Genomic DNA, 22,020 nt, shown 5'->3' on the forward strand with positions numbered 1-22,020 from the left:
TTAGCCCCCAACCTCTTCACCCTCGCCATCGAACCGTTGGCTGAGGCTATTAGAACATGCCCTGACATACATGGCTTTGAGGTGGGCCCCCATACCCATAAATTATCACTTTTTGAGGACGACCTCATCTTATTTCTAACAAACTCAGAACATTCACACTCTCACTTACAGAACCCTTTATAGTTATTTCTCTGGATATAAGGTCAATTTTGATAAAAGCGAAATCTTACTGTTGTCTGTCTTTGACCTCCATACCATCAAGCATAAATTTCATTTTAGATGGTCGTATATTTGGGCGTAATGGTGTATGGTAACCTGAACAACCTATATAAACTCAATCTGGCCAGCTTGATGCAAAAGGTGGAGGTTGACCTGTGTAAAAGGATGGATTTACCGCTCACTCTACTGGGTAGAATTAATGTAATTAAAATGAATGTCCTGCCCAGATTTCTATACTTGTTTCAATCTCTCCCTATCCCTGTGCCCGCAGGATTATTTTCCTCTCTCGACAAGCTGACCAGATGGTTAATCTGGCACAGCAAAACCCAGAGGATTAGCCTGGACAAACGGACCCTTGATTACGGTCAAGGGGGGCTTAAAACCTCCCCAATTTCAGAATATATTACTGGGCTGCGCAGTCTAGATTTCTGGCTCAGAGGTTTGACAATGGTCCTTCTCCCTCATGGTTGAACAGTTTGAGGTACATGAGGACACTGGGGCAGAATTGTTTTACAAATGGGACATGAAATCTTTACAAACTATCCACAGACAACCCTTTAATCATACATTCAGACGAGAGGGATTTCTTTCCCCTAAAACCTCTCTATGGAGCAATCGATAGATTCCTATGTTTTTCCAGAATAGTAACTTTAGACCATGGTCTGATAAGGGTATCACTCTTCTGGAACATTGTTATGGGGAGGGAATTCGTATGTCCTTCGAACAGCTGAAACAGAAATACCACCTGTCTAACAGGGACTACTTTAGTTACCGACAACTACCTATTGAACTACTCTGCCAAGCAGACCAACCATTGTTTAAGACCATTTCCCGTGTTTACGATGCTCTTATGTCAGGACTACCACTGCCTGAGCTAGATAAACCGCGATTTTAGATGGGAAAAAGATCTGGGTATTAATCTTGGTGAGGGACTATGGAGTGACCTATGCAGGGGTGGTGTTACAGCCACATTGAACTCCAGGTACAGACTGATCCAGTTGAATTTCCTCCATCAGCTCTATATCACCCCATCTAGACTGCACAAGTTCAACCCTGATAGCTCCTCCCTATGTTTTAGATGTGGCTCAGATGAAGGAACATTCCTCCATTCCACTTGGCAGTGTTCAAAACTACACCGTTTCTGGCAGGGGGTATGCGATATCATATCCTCAATTCATAGGGCTGTATTCCCTTTAGACCCTGAGGTCTGTCTACTGGGTAACTTTACTAACACCAATCTTAGGCAAAGCCATACTATAAAGCTAACAGAAAAATTGCTAGCGATTGCCAAGAAACCAGTTGCAATGTGGCTATCGGAAGTTAACAATTTTACAGAATTTTGCAACCTTTTATTGATTATATGGAGAATCTCCCCTCACATCACATTGATTGCATCTCTATATACTCCTCACGTAATGTTTCACACTATAATACAGTTGAAGGTGGAATTTACATACACTTAGGTTGGAGTCATTAAAACCACTTTTTCAACCATTTCTTGATAACTAACTATAGTTTTGGCAAGTCGGTTAGGACATCTACTTTGTGCATGACACAAGTAATTACTCCAACAAATGTTGTTTACAGATTATTTCACTTATCATTCACTGTATCACAATTCAAGTGGGTCAGAAGTTTACATACACTAAGTTGACCTTGCCTTTAAACGGCTTGGAAAATTCCAGAAAATTATGTCATGGCTTCAGAAGCTTCTGATGGGCTAATTGACATCATTTGAGTCAGTTTTACAATCCATAAAATAATTTGTCTGTGAACAATTGTTGGAAAAATTACTTGTCATGCACAAAGTAGATGGCCTAACCGACTTGCCAAAACTATAGTTTGTTAACAATAATTTTGTGGAGTGGTTGAAAAACAAGTTTTAATGACTCCAACCTAAGTGTATGTAAACTTCTGACTTCAACTGTATATGTATGTCAAAAGTTTGGACACCTAATCATTCCAGGGTTTTTCTTTATTTGTACTATTTTCCTCATTGTAGATTAACAGTGAAGACCTCAAAACTATGAAATAACACATATGGAATCATGTGTGGGGATGCTTTGCTGGTGGTACGGTCAGTGATTTATTTAGAATTCAAGGCACACTTAATCAGCATGGCTACCTCAGCATTCTGCAGCGATATGCCATCCCATCTGGTTTGTGCTTAGTGGGACTATAATTTTTTCCCCCCCAACAGGACAATGACCCACCACCTCCAGGCTGTGTAAGGGCTATTTGACCAAGGAGGAGAGTGATGGAGTGCTGCATCAGATGAACTGGCCTCCACAATCACCCAACCTCAACCCAATTGAGATGGTTTGGGATGAGTTGGAGCGCAGAGTTAAGGAAAAGCAGCCAACAAGTGCTCAGCATATGTGGGAACTCCTTCAAAGACGGTTGGAAAAGCATTCCAGGTGAAGCTGGTTGAGAGAATGCCAAGAGTGTGCAAAGCTGTCATCAAGGCAAAGGGTGACTACTTTGAAGAAACTCAAAAATATAATATATTTTGATTTGTTAAACACTTTTTGGTTACTACATGATTCCATGTGTTATTTCATAGTTTTGATGTCTCAACTATTATTATACAATGTAGAAAATTGAATGAGTATGTGTGTCCAAACTTTTGACTGGTACTGTATACTGAACAAAAATATAAACGCAACATGTAAAGTGTTGGTCACAAGTTTCATGAGCTGACGCACAAATGTGTTTACAACTCATTTGCCAACGTAATCCAGCCACCTGACAGGTGTGGCAGATCAAGAAGCTGATTAAAAAGCGTGATCATTACTCAAGTGTACATTGTGCTAGGGACAATAAAATGTGTTTTGTCACACAACACAATACCATAGATGTCTCATGTTTTGAGGGAGCGTGCAATTGGCATGCTTACTGCAGGAATGTCCATCAGGGCTGTGAATTTCCTAATTAAATTCAGTGAAATTCTTAATGTAAATATTGAAACATTTAAAAAGTGTAACTTTTTAGATTAAACTATACTAAATATATTCATATCACCAAAGAACTGATTAAAATGCTGTTTTGCAATGAATGTTACAGTAGCCTCAACAGCACTCTGTAGGGTAGCACCACTGGAACCCACTAAGGTGTTTCAGATGCTAAGCTTATGGTTGCAGCGGTGTGTAGAATGGAGATACCGAGATGTGAAGTGTGCAGGTGGTCATGGGCAAAACGAATATGTAGTATTGGTGGGAAAAGAAGCGGTCAATTGTGGGGGTGCCCATGTTGCTGTAAATCAGAAGTGCCTGGTGCAAGAAAGACCGGTTGAGGTTGCCAGGGTCAAAGTAGAACAGAAAGTGTCATATGTTGAGGCAGTGAAGAGAGTAGAGGATGATGGGTCAAGGGTGAGTAGTAGGCCTTGGCCAATACAGAGTGATACGAATTTGTGCTTCAATGAGGTTGGCTTCTTAGCATTCATTGCCACAGTTATCAACTGTACCGCAGAATTGGAACATAAAATAATAGATGCTGTGGTGGCAGCTGCATTGAAATACTTGGGTGTACTGTTTTACAGCAGAAGAGTTAGTTAGGTGTGTTGAATGAGAATCCCTCTGGTCCTCCCAGGTCGCTGGCCTACTGTCGGATCAGTTAGTGTCAAAGTAGTGGAATGGGATTTTTAAAATGAAATATTAGTATATAGGTGTAGGATTAGTTGGTGGTGCAATGTTTTCCTTTTTATTTTTGTATCACAAAATGTTAGGTGATCGACAACACACTACCGCACAGTAGGTGGCGGGATGCACAAACAAAATGTGTGAACGCCATGACACCAAAGAATAAGACGTAAACGGACGTGACAAAGGACAGTTTCCACGTTAGTGTTTTTAGTCGTTTATTAACACACTGGAAATCAAAATATGACTAATTTAAAGGCACATAATCACATAATTTGCGTTGGAGTCAGGACTTATCTAGGTAACGATAGCTAGCTGCTAACGTTAGCTAACAATGGCTAACTGTAACGTTATGGTTTTTCACACTCAAATAGCCTCCATCATGGAGGTGTTAGCGAGTGCAGCCGTGGCAGATATATGTAAACTTGTAGACGACGACTATGCAGTGTTTCGTTTGGAAATAACTCAAAGCCGAAAAGAAAACAGGACATTGAGGAGAAAACTACAGCTACTGGAACTGAAGGTGGCACGGGAGCGCGCAGAGAGGACAATGCAACAGCGCGTCGTCGCCAGTCGTCCCAGAAGTGTCAAGATCCTCGACCGATATAGAGGAATGGCAAGAGGTACATTTAGCATTAGGCCGAGACTACTCCCCTCTGCGCATGTGTGACTTTAAAGGCGTTAACCAGAAATGGGTCTTGGTCTGTTTTTGGATAGTATGCAATAATTCCCCTAATTACTTAGCCATCTTGCACAAAGACACAATCATATTCTAAACATATTGATTTACTATTATTTACTAATTGAAAATAATGATGCATGCAATATAAATCGATCAATACATAGTATATCAATAAGCTTTGCAAAGTGTTACCTTCCATCCTTGCCAATTCTAGACAGTATCAAAACTGTCAATAGTGTGTACAATATAGCATTGAGACTTGACAGTACCTAACCACCTCTTTTCCCCCCAATCGCTCTTTCAGGTGAAGGACATCTCACTGGAGGCCACAGGAGCTTTGTGAAGCCAGCAGGACACAATACATGGAGCGATGACCAACCAATCGCTGTTGATGAGGGGAGTGGAACCTCAACCCAGCATGTTATCGTGATAGAGGTTAGTGTAATAGTATTACAGTGCATCAAATGTGGACAGTTTATTTCAGAAAGGCTCCCCTCAGCCACTCACTTGCTTACGTGTACATACATATTATTCTGCCATAGTTGAGCTTGTGAGACTTCCTTACTACATTGTTATCCAAGTCAACTCCTGTGCCGGTAATAACTTCCTCTCTTCTTGTGTCAGTCTGCAGATGCCACGGCTGCAGGTCCTGGGGTCAAGCAGGAGAGGACTGAAGGAGAGGAGGACCCACGGCACAGCAGAGACATTCAGTCTGGTGCAGCTGTAGCCATGGAGGACCCCGCCACCACCCCAGCACAGCCCAGCTCCCGACGCAGCATGACGGAGGTCAGTGGAACACTGAACGCCGTCCTCAAGTCAGAGATGGACACCAAGACTTTAACTGTAACACACAGGCCTTTACACACAGGATCTGATGACAGGTCAGACCCAGAGAGTCTGGGACTGGGGAGACTGGGCTGTCCTCCTGCTCCCGGCTCAGAGTATTTACTTTATGGTAACCGAAGCCTAGTTCATTCCCATCGGGTCTCAGGTGACGCGTTAGAAACGGGCAATTATCTATCTTTCTCTTACCCTACAGAGATGGACCCTGGCAACATATCCATGGGTTTAGAGAGACAGGCTGATCCGTCTAGAGGGGACTGGAACCGATACAGTAGTAGTGTATACTCTGAGGGGTGCCTAGATAAGAAAGGGGAAGGTCTGGTCGAAGATGAAGTGACTGTGAAAGTGGAGGGCGACATTCCTCCCACATGGAATGCAGCTTGTCACATAGGAGAGGGATTCTCACAGGGCAGAGATTTCTTAGATTACAGTTTAAAGACCAATCTAAATGTCCCGACCCACTCCCCTTTACACGCGCTCAGGGATCGCGACCCAGTGTCCACGTCGATGGCGCCTTCCGATTTACAAGGCCGCGTCCTTTTCGATCAGGTATTGAACTCAAACGACAGGGCTAGAGTCCAGACTCAGGGAAAGGGAGCCACATCAGGCAGTAGTAAAGAGAAACGGTTCCTCTGCATGTTCTGTAACAAAGCCTTCAGCTGCACCCAGAAGGTAGAGATCCACCAGAGGATCCACACAGGGGTGAAACCCTTTAGCTGTACCCAGTGTCACATGCGCTTTGCCCAGGCTGGCCACCTGAAGAGGCACCAGAGGGTTCACACAGGGGTGAAACCCTTCAGCTGTACCCAGTGTCAAATGCGCTTTGCCCAGGCTGGTGACCTGAAGAGGCACCAGAGGGTCCACACAGGGGAGAAACCCTTCTGCTGCCAGCTGTGTGAGAAGAGGTTCTCCCGCCAGCACCAGCTGAAGATGCACCTGAAGATCCACACGGGAGAGAGGCCATTCTCCTGAAGGCATATATAGATTTCCGTGTTGAATATTTCATCCAGACATTGTGTGATATAAGGCATACATACACCACACACACACACACGGAATCATATAGTAACCCAGAAAGTGGTAAACAAATCAAAGTAGCTGCCCTCTGCCTTGATGACAGCTTTGGCATTCTTTCAACCAGCTTCACCTAGAATGCTTTTCCAACAGTCTTGAAGGACTTCCCACATAAGCGGAGCACTTGTTGGCTGCTTTTCCTTCACTCTACGGTCCAGCTCATCCCAAACCATCTCAATTGGTTAGAGGTCAGGTGATTGTGGAGGCCAGGTCATCTGATGCAGCACTCCATCACTCTCCTCCTTGGTCAAATAGCCCTTGGAGGTGTGTTGGGTCATTGTCCTGTTGAAAAATAAATGATAGTCCCTCCTAAGCACAAACCAGATGGGATGGCGTATCGTAGCAGAATGCTGTGGTAGCCATGCTGGTTAAGGGTGGTTTGAATTCTAAAGAAATCACACCACTTCCTCCATGCTCCAGTGGAAACTACACATGCAGAGATCATCCGTTCACTGACTCTGCGTCTCACAGACACGGCGGTAGGAGCCAATAATCTCTAATTTGGACTCATCAGACCAAATGACAGATTTCCACCAGTCTAATGTCCATTGCTGGTGTTTCTTGGCCCAAGCAAGTTTCTTCTTCTTATTGGTGTCCTTCAGTAGTGGTTTATTTTCAGCAATTCGACCATGAAGGTCTGATTCACGCAGTCTCCTCTGAACAGTTGATGTTGAAAGGTGTCTGTTACTTGAACTCTGTGAAGCATTTATTTAGGCTGCAATTTCTGAGGCTGGTAACTAATTAACTTATCCTCTGTATTCTGCCCTTGAGTTACCTTCTAACAGGATGGCAGCACACTCTGCAACAGAGGTAACACTGGGTCTTGAAGAAAACGTTCAAAGTTCTTGAAATTTTCCGGATTGACTGACCTTTATTTTAAAGTAATGACGGACTGTTGTTTCTCTTTGCTTATTTGAGATAGCCCTATTTGGTAAAATACCAAGTCCATCTTCTGTATACCACCCCTACCTTGTCACAACACAACTGATAAGCTCAAACGCATTAAGGAAAGAAATGTCACAAATTAACCTTTAACAAGGCATACCTGTTAATTTAAATGCATTCCAGGTGACTACATCAAGAAGCTGGTCTAGAGAATGCCAAGAGTGTGCAAAGCTGATTCCATAGTTTGTCTCCACTATTCTACAATGTAGAAAGTAGTACAAATAAAGAAGAACCCTGGAATGAGTAGGTGTGTCCAAACTTTTGACTGGTCCTGTAAATAAATAAGTGTATATTTGTTCTATTATACAGGGCACAATGTCTCAATATGTCCTCCCATGTAAAAAAAAAAGGTTAAATAAAATACTCTGACAACACGTACAGAAAATTGGTCCCCGCTTTAAATGACTTTCAGCTTATAAAGGCTACATAAATGTACTACAAATCTATTACCCTATGTCATGCTTTATAAATGTGACGTAACCCACTAACGTGTGCTTAATAAATGCCTTAAATCATATAGAGGCTTCACAAAGCATTTATAACCCTGTCATGCATCTTGCTAGTGCACTGCAACGGCAGGACATTGGGTTCGATTCCTGGCACCACCCATATGTAGAAATGTATTCATGCATGACTAAGTCGCTTTGGATAAAAGTATCTGCTAAATTTGACATACTATATTACACTAAAACTTTTCTAGCATGGCCCAACCTCTTTCTCTCTTGGGTGCATTGGACCAGACCTCAACTTCCCCAAGTGCTGTGCTTCTGGATGACACACACTAAGGTGCAGTCATGCACAGGAAAAAAACGTTGATAGGGACTTTTAAAATCGGTTTGCATTTATCTACTTCAGTTTAGTTTTTTCTTGGTTTTGTTTTTCCAGGTTTTGGATTTCCCCCATTTTTCAGGTTTACCCTAGTTTTCACTTTTTTTGGGAGGATAAACAACAAAACTGGATTATGTGTTCACAACTATGTTTAAACCACATCAGGGGATTACTTAAGGTCTGGGAAAAATCTAAGTAACTGTTTGAGTGTAGTTGCCCTTTAATTCAGTGAGCATGCCCTACACCATTGTTTGGTTAGCAGGTTTTCTGTAGTGCAGTAAGTGCTCATGATGCGATTCAACCGCCAATGGAATGGGTGGAGTAAAAGGCCTGCAACACTCCATATTGTTCAGAAATGGCACCATACAGTGTATTTGGGAAGTATTCAGACCCCGAGACTTTTCCCACATTTTGCTACGTTACAGCCTTATTCTAAAATGGATTAAATAAATGTTTCCTCAATCTACACACAATACCCCATAATGACAAAGCAAAAACAGGTTAATACGAAGTTATTACAAATATAAACCAGATACCTTATTTACATAACTATTCAGCCCCTTTGCTATGAGCTCAGGTTTATCCTGTTTCCATTGAACATCTTCGAGATGCTTCTTCATTTTGATTGGAGTCCACCTGTGGCAAATTCAATTGATTGTTCAGGATTTGAAAAAGGCACACACCTGTCTATATAAGATCCCACAGTTGACAATACATGTCAGAACAAAAACCAAGTCATGAGGTCGAAGGAATTGTCCGTAGAGCTACGAGACAGGATTATGTCAAGGCACAGATCTGGAGAAGGGTACCAACAACATCTCTGGAAACCTGAAAATAGCTGTGCGGCAACACTCCCCATCCAACCTGAGAGCTTGAGAGGATCTGCAGAGAAGAATGGGAGAAACTCCCCAAATACAGGTGTGCCAAGCTTGTAGTGTCATACCCAAGAAGACTTGAGGCTGTAATTGCTGCCAAAGGTGCTTCAACAAAGTACTGAGTAAAGGGTCTGAATACTTATGTAAATGTGATATCAGTTTATTTTTAATAAAATGTGCTTACATTACTAAAGCTGTTTTTGCTTTATCTTTATTGGGGAGGGGGGGCAATTTAATCAGTTTTAAAATAAGGCTGTAACTTTAAAAAAATGTGGAAAAGGTGAAGGGGTCTGAATACTTTCCAAATGTACTGTTCATTCTACAGACCCTACTAAGTATTCTCAACAATACTTTTACTGCAGCACCCATGCTCTGAGCCAATGTGTATTCCATATACAGTGATTCGCATTGGGGGCATTTATTTGACCTTAATGCAAATGTCACTTAAATATATCATTGTTAATGTTTAGATGATTCTTTTTCAAATCATGCATGAATTGTTGTCACTTTTTAACTCTTACGTGGGGGACTTGTATTTCCGTGACCCGGAAGTACTTTGTTAGTGTTGCTGACAAGACACTAATCAGTTCGCATATCTAGTGCCCATTTGTGCTGCCACAGACAGCGAAGAACTAAGTTAATTACAATACATTTGAGTTTGTAGTAAAGTGTTGAGTTAGGTAGTAGCTACAGTCTTTAATCTAAATCGTTATTTCAAATAATTTGTGACTTCACGGCGATTGCTACCTATGCGACATTTAGCTAGCAGACTCAGCTAAATACAAATCCCCTAGATACAGACACGCCATGAGATTGGTAAATGAAAGATGAATATAATACAAATTGAATGGAGTTGCACATCTTCCCATTTAGAGTTTCTGGTGGAGCACAGAAATGCCCTCATCTAGGATATGTGACAAAGACATTTAACGAATCTGCTCACTTTCTTTGTTACTTCTATGGGTGGAACCAACAAGCAGGAAGAGAGGCAAGAACCATTTGTCTGCCAGCTCACTGACAAGCTACACTTCACATCCCTGTTCAATGTAATTGCATTAGACGGTTTGAAACTTAAGTTTAAACATGTCTTTAATGTTTATTTGTTTTAGATGTTAGTGATAATTCCCTAAGTTTTAATACATGGGTTTACATCATTAAGCCTTTATGTGTTATAAATTACCAAAGGGGTCTGACTTTAAATTAAGTACACGGTCATGCGATAGAGTCTTTATGGATGTGTTATGAATGACCGAATGTATCTCACTTCAAACTAAGTATTACAGGACACTACATATGGTGTGAGAGGAATTTAAAATGGGTTGATGGACCTGCAAAGTTTGTATGTGTCAGAACCAAGAAGATTTGGAGTAGTCCAACCTGAGACTACTCCACCATGTATTCATTTTCTGTTCCCATGCTGGAGACCAGGGCTTGATTACAACCTGTTACAATGTTGCCAACATTTTGTGACTGATCTTTCAGTGGGTGAATGTGTCAAAGACTGGGCCCAGCACCGCGCTGTATGGCTCGTTTTTGTATTGTGCAGATTTCTGTATTGAGGAACATGTAACTTGGTTCCAGAAGACACTTAAAATGTCTTTATGCTGGGGGCTTTTGTCAAGGTAAGTGTTTCTTGGTGTAACGTTGTCCCCAGGCTATTGCACATACTATATCAACCATTGAAAATTCACCTTAGTGGGAGTGACCATAGAATTCTATAGGAGTGACCTTACTGAGTATAAAGTTTGTCATCATCACTAAACAGTCAGTCATAATTATGGCTAAACCCTGCCCATTTCCAGAATAGATTTTCTTAAAATGTGATTTTAAACCTAACCCTAACTAATGAAGGTCAAGTTTGATGCGTTGGTCCACCAGACCTTCCACACATTAGGGCAAAAGTGCCTGGAAACGAGATTAGGTGTAACATGAGAGCGTATGCCCTCCTTCAGCACAACATGTCACCCTTCATAAAGCACATGTTTATATCATATTTGACATTGGTGATTATCACACGGTTATGCCACATTTTTTAACCCTTTATAAAGAATGGCATATGGTTATAGCTGCTTTTTTAACATGTAGGGCTTTAAGAAGCCGATCATTTAAAGCGGGACCAACAATTGTGTAATATGTCCAATACGAAAAAAAATATTGGATTTAAGCTGATTGGCCTCAAAATGAGCAGCAAATTCCTCTGGGTGTAAACTCCTGTGGATTTGAAACTAAAGTGCCAAAATGATCCCCCTTTAAATGCACACAGAAAATGATGTAAGGTGCAATAAAATATAGGAGTACACACACAAAAAACATTGGTGACCATTTAGGAATGAAAACATAAAAAATACAATCAGGTTGTATGATAACTAGTATAAAATATGAACATTTCTGCACAATGTCATTTTCGCCCTAATTATTAATTTACAAAGTAACAGGAAAATACTCTTATTCTGAAGGATTCCAAAAATCTGTGACCTGGAAGTATTTAACTATTTCTTATTGCCTGCTTCACAGTGGTAAAAACAACGTCCACATTAACGTTTTTATTGTTGTGATTTAGACGATTGTTAACACCCTGGAACTCAAAATATGACATATTTAACTGCACCGCATCACATACGTATCCCAGGTCATCTTTAATTCGCGTTGGCGACAGGGAGTGGTTGATAGATGTTATCTAGATAACGCTAGCTAGCTGCTAACAATGGCTAACTGTATGGTTTTTCACACTCAAATAGCCTCCGTCATGGAGGTGCTAGCGAATGCAGCCGTGGCAGAGATCTGTAAACTCGTAGACGATGACTATGCAGTGTTTCGTTTGGAAATAACTCAAAGACAGAAAGAAAACAGGTCATTGCGGAGGAAACTACTGGAACTGAAGGTGGCACGGGAGCGCGCAGAGAGGACAATCCGAGAGCGCGCCCTCGCCAGTCGTCCCAGTAGTGTCAAGATCCTCGATCGATACAGAGGAATGGCAAGAGGTACATTTTGAAAGAGGACGAAGGTGCGCTGCCTGTCGCCCCTAGTATATAGCACAGTGCCTAGCTCCCCGTTCACCATCTGCACTAGCTACAGATTGTAACACCAGATAATGAATGTGATTTGACCAAACATTTTAGGACCATTAGAATCGCCAATACCAGGTGAGGTTATCTTCGTCCTCGATTTGGGGAAAAATGAGTAATAAAATGTGTCCAGTTGAGGGGGGTCCGTTTTATTTTAAAAACTCTACATTTTCCAAATTCAATCAAATGTTTGGTCCATTAAGTAACTGAGACCGGTGTCTGTCATCATGATAGACCGTTTGGGGTGGACTCATCTGTCTCAATCAATGGTGGAGTTAATTTTACTTGGCTGGTGCCCCTGGTATGTGGAGATTAATTTAAGGACCAATGGAAAGGTCCCAAACTCCGCTGGGTCATTCAAAACAAACTGACCAGTGAGAATATTTGAAAAAGACAGGATTGAACATTGTTGGATTATTTTATGCACCCCAAAAATTATTACTTAACAGAGCATTTTCTAAATTCAAACGGACCCCCTGCAACTGGACAGACATTTTATGAGACTCATGTTTCCACAAATTGAGGGTGAAGATAGTATCTGCCAATACCTAGTTTGTTTAAAAATCTCAAGCTACGTTTTGTATAGCCACACCTGTAACTACTCGTACAATAGATAGCAAAATGTTTTGGTTAAATCACATTATCCGGTGTTAGTCTGTAGCTCCTCTGCACATGTGTTCAGCTGTTTTATCCAAAATTGGATCTTGGTCAGTTTTTGGATAGTATACAATAATTCCCCTAATTACTTAGTTATCTAGCACAAAGACACTATCATATTCTAACCAGAATCTTGATTTGCTGCATTTCTTATTATTTGCTAAATGAGAACAATGTGTTGCATGGAACATAATACATCAATCAATAAATAGTATATCAATAAGTTATGAGAAGTGTTACCTTACTTCCTGGCCAATTCTAGACAGTGTAAATAATGTACAATATACTGTTGAGCATTGACAGTAGCTAACCTAACCACCTCTTTAACCCTCAATCACTCTCTCAGGTGAAGGACATCTCACTGGAGGCCACAGGATCTCTGTGAAACCAGCGGGACACAATACATGGAGAGATGACCAACCAATCACAGTTGATGAGGGGACTGGAACCTCAACCCAGCACGTTATCATGATAGAGGTTAGTGTTACATTTAACATTGAATTACAGTTCCTTTTCTAAATCAAATGTGGCCAGTTTATTTCAGAAAGGCTCCCCTCAGCTATTCACTTGCTTACATGTACATCCTCATTTATCTGCCATAGGGGAGCTTGTGAGACCCTACGACAACTTAACTAATGTACCGGTAATAACCTTGTCTTGTCAGTCTGCAGATGCAGAGCCTGCAGGTCCTGGGGTCAAACAGGAGAGGTCTGAAGGAGAGGACCAACAACACAGCAGAGACATCCAGACTGGGGCAGATGGAGCACCCCTTGTAGCCACGGAGGACCCCACCAACGCCCCAGCGCAGCTCAGGACCCAATGCAGTATCACGGAGGTCAGTTGAACGCCATCCTCAAGTCAGAGACAGACACTAAGACTTTAACTCTAACACACAGGCTTTTACACACAGGATCTGACGACAGGTCAGACCCAAAGACTCTGGAGGCGGGGAGACTGGGCTATCCTCCTGCTCCTGGCTCATAGTATATACTGCTATTTCACCATAGCCAGAGGATGGTTAATTCCCATGGTGATAGTGACGTGTTAGACACTGGTGGTGATGATCCGTCTTGTTCTTACACTACAGAGATTTACCCTGGCAACATGCCTATGGGTTTAGAGAGAGAGACTGATCTGTCCAGAGGGGACTGGAACCAGTACAGTAGTAGTGTATACTCTGAAGGGTGCCTAGATAAGAAAGGGGAGGGTCTGGTCATAGATGTGATTGTGAAATTTGAGGGCGATGTTCCTCCCACATGGAATCCAGATAGTCACCTAGGAGACGGACACTCACAGGGAAGAGATTTCTTAGATTACAGGGGAAGCTTAGAGACAAATCCAATTGTCGCAACCCACTCCCTTTTACACTTGTTTAGGGATCACGACCCAGTGTCCATGTCAATGGGGCCTTCCGATTCAAAAGGCCGCATCCTTTTCGATCAAGTATTGAACTCAAACGAAAGGGCTAGAGGCCAGCCTCCTGGAGGGGGAGCCACATCAGGAAATAGTAGAGAAACGGTTCCTCTGCATGTTCTGTAACAAAGGCTTCAGCTGCACCCAGAAGGTGGAGATCCACCAGAGGTTCCACACAGGGGAGAAACCCTACAGCTGCCCCCAGTGTCACATGTGCTTCACCCAGATTGGTGACCTGAAGAGGCACCAGAGTCCACACAGGGGAGAAACCCTACAGCTGCCCCACGTGTCACATGCGCTTCACACAGACTGGCAGCCTGAAGAGGCACCTGAAGGTCCACACAGGAGAAAGGCCGTTTGCTGTATGTATTGCGGGAAGAGGTTCTCAGAGAGGACCTACCTCAGGATACACCAGCAGAAAAACCAATCCACTCTATAAAATGGAAACCATTCTACTTTATAGCTTATTATGTTTAGATCAAACCCTGCATTAAAAAGACAAAGATTAATTTTCATTGTTGTCCACAGATGCATTTGGAATAATGAGATGAACAGATTTCAGTGTTGAATTTTCCTGGTTAGAATATTGCATGATACAGTATGTCACATATAAGCCTAAAAAGTCTGTTGTTACATAGTGTTTGTACTGAGTAGGCTACATGATAACAAATGCCCGTTTCATTTTTAATGATGTATTTAAAACGTTTTTATGTTCAATAGAATGAAAAGTCCCATTTTGTGTTTAACCTCAAAGTAGCCTTGATGACAGCTTTGCACACTCTTGGCATTCTCTCAACCAGCTTCATGAGGAATGCTTTTCCAACAGTCTGGAAGGAGTTCCCACATAATATGCTGAGCACTTGTTGGCTGCTTTTCCTTCACTCTGCCATCCAACTCATCCCAAACCATCTCAATTGGGTTGAGGTCGGGTGATTGTGGAGGCCAGGTCATCTGATGCAGCACTCCATCCACTCTCCTCCTTGGTCAAAAAGCCCTTACACAGCCTGGAGGTGTGTTGGGTCATTGTCCTGTTAAAAAATAAATGATGGTGGGACTAAGCGCAAACCAGATGGGATAGCATATCGCTGCAGAATGCTGTGGTAGCCATGCTGGTTAAGTGTGCTTTGAATTCTAAATACATCAGTTTCACCAGCAAAGCACCCCCACACCATCAAATCTCCTCCATGCTTCACGGTGGGAACGACACACGCAGAGTTCATCCGTTCACCGACTCTGCGTCTCACAAAGATACGGCGGTTGGAAATAAATCTCAAATTTGGACTTATCAGACCAAAAGGACAGATTTCCACCGGTCTAATGTCCATTGCTCACGTTTCTTCTTATTGGTGTCCTTTAGTTGTGGTTTCTTTGCAGCAATTCGACCATGAAGGCCTGATTCACACAGTCTCCTCTGAACAGTTGATGTGTCTGTTACTTTAACTCTATGAAGCATTTATTTGAGGTTTCAGTTAATTCTAATGAACTTATCCTCTGCAGCAGAGGTAACTATGGGTCTTCCTTTCCTATGGCGGTCCACATGAGAGCCAGTGTCATCATAGCACTTGATGGTTTTTGCGACTGCATATGAAGAAACGTTCTAAGGTCTTTTACCAAGTAGCGCTATCTTCTGTATACCACCCCTACCTTGTCACAATACAACTGATATTCTCAAATGCATTGAGAAGGATTGAAATTCCACACATTACCTTTGAACAAGGCACACCTGTTAATTGAAAGGCATTCCATGTGGCTACCTCATGAAGCTGGTTGAGAGAATGCCTTGACAACTTAACACACTCTTGGCAAAGAGTGGCTACTTTGAAGAATCTCAAATATAATATCGGTTTTGATTTGTTTAACACTTGTTTTTTGTGGGGTGGGGGGGGGGGGGGTTACTACACAATTCCATGTGTTTTTATTTCACCTTTATTTAACTAGGTAGGCCAGTTGAGAACAAGTTCTCATTTACAACTGTAACCTGGACAAGATAAAGCAAAGCAGTGCAACAACAGAGTTACACATGGGATAAACAAACGTACAGTCAATAACACAATATAAAAATATGTATACAGTGTGTGCAAATGAAGTAAGGAGGTAAGGCAATAAATAGTCCAATAGTGGCGAAGTAATTACAATTTATCAATTTACACTGGAGTGATATGTGCAGATGAGGATGTGCAAGTAGGAATGCTGGTGTGCAAAAGAGCAGAAAAACAAAAACATATGGGGATGAGGTAGGTAGTTGGTTGGATGGGCTGTGTACAGCTGCAGCGATCGGTAAGCTGCTCTGACAGCTGACGCTTAAAAGTTAGTGAGGGGGCTATAAGTCTCCAACTTCAGTGATTTTTGGAATTCGTTCCAGTCTTTGGCTTCAGAGAACTGGAAGGAAAGGCAGCCAAAGGAGGTGTTGGCTTTGGGGATGACCAGTGAAATATACAGTTGAAGTCAGAAGTTTACATACACTTAGGTTGGAGTCATTAAAACTCATTTTTCAACCACTCCACAAATTTCTTGTTAACAAACTATAGTTTTGGCAAGTCGGTTAGGACATCTATTTTGTGCATGACACAAGTCATTTTTTCAACAATTGTTTACAGACAGGTTATTTCACGATCACAATTCCATTGGGTCAGAAGTTGACTGTGCCTTTAAACAGCTTGGAAAATTCCAGAAAATGATGTCATGGCTTTAGAAGCTTCTGATAGGCTAATTGACATCATTTGTACCTGTGGATGTATTTCAAGGCCTACCTTCAAACTCAGTGCCTCTTTGCTTGACATCATGGGAAAATCAAATTAAATCAGCCAAGACCTCAGAAAAAAAATTGTAGACCTCCACAACTCTGGTTCATCCTTGGGAGCAATTTCCAAACGCCTGAAGGTACTACGTTCATCTGTACAAACAATAGTATGCAAGTATAAACACCATGGGACCACGCAGTCTTCATACCGCTCAGGAAGGAGACGCGTTCTGTCTCCTAGAGATGAACGTACTTTGGTGCGAAAAGTGCAAATCAATCCCAGAACAGCAGCAAATAACCTTGTGAAGATGCTGGAAGAAACGGGTACAAAAGTATCTATATCCACAGTAAAACAAGTCCTATATCGACATAACCTGAAAGGCCGCTCAGCAAGGAAAGAGCCACTGCTCCATACCCACCATAAAAGTCAGATTACGGTTTGCAATTGCACATGGGGACAAAGATCGTACTTTTTGGAGAAATGTCCTCTGGTCTGATGAAACAAAAATGGAACTGTTTGACCATCGTTATGTTTGGAGGAAAGAGGGGGAGGCTTGCAAACCGAAGAACACCATCCCAACCGTGAATCACGGGGGTGGCAGCATCATGTTGTGGGGGTGCTTTGCTGCAGGAGGGACTGGTGCACTTCACAAAATAGATGGCATCATGAGGGAGGAAATGATGTGGATATATTGAAGCAACATCTTAAGACATCTGTCAGGAAGTTAAAGCTTGGTCGCAAATAGGTCTTCCAAATGGACAATGACCCAAGCATACTTCCAATGTTGTGGCAAAATGGCTTAAGGACAACAAAGTCAAGGTATTGGAGTGGCCATCACAAAGTCCTGACCTCAATTCCGTAGAACATTTGTGGGCAGAACTGAAAAAGTGTGTGCGAGCAAGGAGGCCTACAAACCTGACTCAGTTACACCAGCTCTGTCAGGAGGAAAGGGGCCAAAATTCACCCAACTTATTGTGGGAAGCTTGTGGAAGGCTACTCAAAACGTTTGACCCAAGTTAAACAATTTAAAGGAAATGCTACCAAATACTAATCGAGTGTATGTAAACTTCTGACCCACTGGGAATGTGATGAATGAAATAAAAGCCGAAATGAATCACTCTACTATTATTCTGACATTTCACATTCTTAAAATAAAGTGGTGATCCTAACTGACCTAAGACAGGGAATTTTTACTCGGATTAAATGTCAGGAATTGTGAAACTGAGTTTAAATGTATTTGGCTATGGTGTATGTAAACGTCCGACTTCAACTGTACGTCCCCTTGCTGGTCTTCTCTATGTTGCATGTTTGGCAGCAAACGGAGCATCTCTGTAACATCTGCTGCAAGCCATCCTCAAATAATGGACTTCCTTATTTTATGAGGTGGTGTTGACTGGGAGGGACTGTGACAGCGTTATACAATAGAAAGCCAAGTGGTAAATTGCATTTTGTTATAAAGTACAAAGCTTTTTGATAATGCACTTCACAACCAAAATGACTGTACTACTTGACTGTGTAATTCACCTACTAGTTTAACAAACCGTTTTATTTTTTTATACAACTTTTCATATAACACACATTACCGTTGTCGATGAAGCCATCTGTCATCAGGGCAGTAACTATGGTCAAGCTAATTCTAGGTCGTCACTAGTTGCCACAAAGTCATAAACCATGCCGATTTCTACAATTTAACTTATTAAGATGTGATTTTAAACGTAACCTTAAATTAATAACGACCTTTTTTTAAACGATATAATCGATTGTGGCTGTGGAAACCCTAATGATATGCTGTATAGATGTATACTGACTGGATCTCTATATTGGATTCGCTTTATCAAAAGATAGCTAACCAATAACGGCGTTAGCGAAATTATGCCAGAGTATATCTGGTTATACTCACCACCACCAAACGTTGCACACCAAGCTAGCGTTACTATACTGGTGGTGCAGAGGGGACTGGCGAACTCCAACCACCTTTCCGCATACTAGGTTCCTTCGGCAGGGCATGTAAACCGTATAACTGTGTGGAGCCATGGTCAACCCATATAACGTTAGGGCTTTTCAGTCAGAAACGGCGCTGAAAAAATTGCCCCATTTTGAAAAGCGAAGCGGATGGGGCGATTTGCACGTGGAGTTTGGCAAAATTGGGGATGATTTGTTGACATAATTGTAATCCAAAACCAAACTTCATTCACTCGTTGTGAAGCACTGGGTTCCAAACTCCGTTTTTGACTAGGCTGATTGTCCTATTTTCACTTTGTAGTTAATTTTGACACTATAGTACATGTTTGTGACTTATACATGCCACATGGTCCATTTTCAATTGGATTAGTTGCTTTTTATTGGCAGTTGCTCTTTATGATTTTTATTAGGCTGATACTGAAATTGTTACAGGAAATAATCCATATTCACAAGTATGGCTCTTCACATGTTGAAAGTGTATTTATTACCTGTGTGTATGTACCTGAGGGAGTGTATGTTGGTGTAATCTGTATCACCTGTCTCTTCCAGGAGGAGGAGGGTCCAGAGGTGCTGCTGGTGAAGGGGGAGGGGTGTGAGGAAGGTCTGTGGAAGCCTGAGGGGAACATGGTCATGGAGGACAACCGGACTATACCCCCTCCTGAACCCGCAGAGGAACCAGCTGAGCAGCACAGGACCACACAGAGTCTCACTGAGGTGAGCCCACTGTGAACTACTGTCTGAATGATATTAGGTCAGGATCTGTATCCACAAAGCCTCTCAGAGTAGGAGTGCTGATCTAGGATCAGTTTTGCCTTTTAGATCATAACGAATATAATGATTTGGAAAGATCCTAGATCAGCAATCCTACTCTGAGACTCTTTATAGATACGGGCCCAGGTCTTGATTAAATTTGTGTGGGACCATACCTTTTGAATTATCAAACCATTAAAGAGTGTCAAGGAATCAAATAAACTAATAAAGTTGCATAGTATTCATAGCAATCGCTCATTGCCCAATCAGAAGATGCTTCATAGCAGGGTGCTCATATCAGATTTCTGGATCAAACATGCTCTCTCTCTATCTCTTAAAGTCAGTTGACATGGAGGAATGGAAGCCTGATCTGCTGCTAGTCAAAGAGGAGACAATAGAGGATGGGCCAGAGAGCATTGACCTGCTGAGTGGACTAACGATGGGGGAGCAAGGTAAGGAAGAAATACATAAAGCCTACATAAAGTAATAGGTGTTGCACCTGGGAATTGGTGTCTGAATTTTCATCATTCATAAAATGAAATTAATACAACCTATGTTTCCATCCAAAAACACACATTATAATGTATAAACTTGAAACTAGAGTTTTCTCTGCCATGTTTGTAAAGTCTATTTTCTAACCTCTTCCTGCAGGTGGTTGGCTGGAGGCAAACAGAGGAGACTGGGTGGTCAACTTGGATTCCCAGACCCAGACAGGTGCAGCCAAAGGCCCTGGGGACGACATCACTGAGCAAGCCAGGACCATAGGCGACATAGTGGAGGTCAGTGGATGGGACAGCGTCCTCAACTCTGAGCTGCGGTACAATACTGTTAACCACAAACAGAAACAGACAGTCAAACACAAAACAACATCTGATCTTAGTCTCCATGACCGCAAACTGTCTGAGACCAGGCCGAGGCGTAGATTTGTTCTGCAGGGACAGGGAGGTGACCGTATGTGGAGGGAGAGAACAGACTCGGCTAGCGATGCTCCATCCTGCTCCTATAGTTGTGATTCAGAGAGACTGATGGCGCCTCAGGTTAACCCCCTAACAGGTGCTGCCTTCAGCCTGCCTTCTATAGGATCTATCAACTGGAACATGGACCCTGCGACAACTCAGACACTCCCTGGCCTTCATCCTCCTCACACTCTCCTGTTAAACCAGACCTCAGACAATGCCAGTGCCTCAACACTAAATACCTACACAAGCCCATTGACAAATGACAGTAGTAGAGACGGAACCAGTAAAGGTGACAGTGCCAAAGAGAAGCGCTTCCCGTGTTCGTTCTGTGAGAAGTCCTTCAGTTTCCCCATAGAGGTGGAGATCCACCAGAGGATGCACACGGGAGAGAAATCATTCAGCTGCCATCTGTGCCGGGCCAGTTTCTCACACTCGTTCAACCTAAAGAGGCACCATATGGTCCACACAGGGGAGAAACCCTACAGCTGTCCCCAGTGTGAGAGGAGGTTCTCCCACCAGCACCAGCTGAAGAGGCACCTGAAGGTCCACACGGGAGAGAGGCCATTCGCCTGTACGCATTGCGGGAAGAGGTTCTCAGAGAGGAGCAACCTCAGGATACACCAACAGAAAATACACACAGCCCATGTATAGAGAATTGTAACATATCATAAATTACTAGTTAGTGTGTTTGTAGTTCACTCTGTTGGTTTGGGATGTAGCAGGGAACTGGATGAGGTGAACTGAGGAGGGAATGAGTGTGATAAGGCAAAATATATGATATGGTGATGGTTGGTGTGATTGTGTCTGTAAAAATGCTTCACCATTGAAGTGACAACTATGTCCCTATAGGTTGATACTGGTGTTTTATAGTGGGATAATGATAGTGCCTTAATTTACTTGACAAAATAGATTAGATCCGTGTAACGTAATGTTGAACCTTTTCCAAAGTATTCTAAAATGTAATTTTATCAAAGCGAGGGTACCATATTTACCGAAAAGGTCAAGTGTTACCCTAGTGAGAAAAGTTATTCTACTTGTCACGTATCGTTTTGTGCAATAAAAGTTCTGTACTTCATGTTATGACTGTTTGACCATTTTGTTGAAAGTAAATAAAAACTGTACTGACTGATTTGGTTATTTTTGTATCATTGCAGGGTCTGAGTTTCCCTTATCTCAGTGGAACCAAAACATTATACTTCATTCTTGAGTCAACAGATATGGACATTTGTTATTTATAATAAACTCCAATGGGTCTGTATTGTTAAGTATGTTACAGTGTTAGAGATAGGTTTGACTGGTTAACATTTTATCATGTCATGTTTCTGTGTGTACAGCAAAGCGTTCCTTATATAAACCTTTATATTATCTT

At 42.1% G+C, this 22,020-nt stretch overlaps 1 protein-coding gene and 1 pseudogene across 4 annotated transcripts; both read left to right on the plus strand.

Annotated features, from left to right (window-relative positions):
* The first annotated feature begins 4,006 nt into the window (after positions 1 to 4,006).
* LOC110534610 (uncharacterized) lies at positions 4,007 to 21,778 on the plus strand. 4 transcript variants are annotated; one of them, XM_090187492.1, is made up of 7 exons: positions 4,007 to 4,480; positions 4,844 to 4,974; positions 5,164 to 5,262; positions 13,575 to 13,661; positions 19,492 to 19,656; positions 20,033 to 20,144; positions 20,344 to 21,726. In XM_090187492.1, exons 1-7 carry the CDS (start codon positions 4,192 to 4,194, stop codon positions 21,300 to 21,302), a joined length of 1,842 nt encoding a protein of 613 aa, XP_090043618.1. In that variant the 5' UTR covers positions 4,007 to 4,191; the 3' UTR covers positions 21,303 to 21,726. The 4 variants fall into 4 exon arrangements, with proteins under 4 accessions (XP_090043618.1, XP_090043620.1, XP_090043619.1 ...); XM_090187494.1 differs by lacking the exon at positions 13,575 to 13,661 and having other exon boundaries at positions 5,164 to 5,325; XM_090187493.1 differs by lacking the exon at positions 5,164 to 5,262 and having other exon boundaries at positions 13,491 to 13,661.
* LOC149980152 (uncharacterized) lies at positions 13,711 to 14,748 on the plus strand (annotated as a pseudogene).
* Positions 21,779 to 22,020: the final 242 nt, after the last annotated feature.

Source organism: Oncorhynchus mykiss, chromosome 10, assembly GCF_057628025.1.
Source record: "Oncorhynchus mykiss isolate SJ-2025 chromosome 10, ASM5762802v1, whole genome shotgun sequence".
In the NCBI taxonomy this organism is placed as follows: Eukaryota; Metazoa; Chordata; class Actinopteri; order Salmoniformes; family Salmonidae; genus Oncorhynchus; species Oncorhynchus mykiss.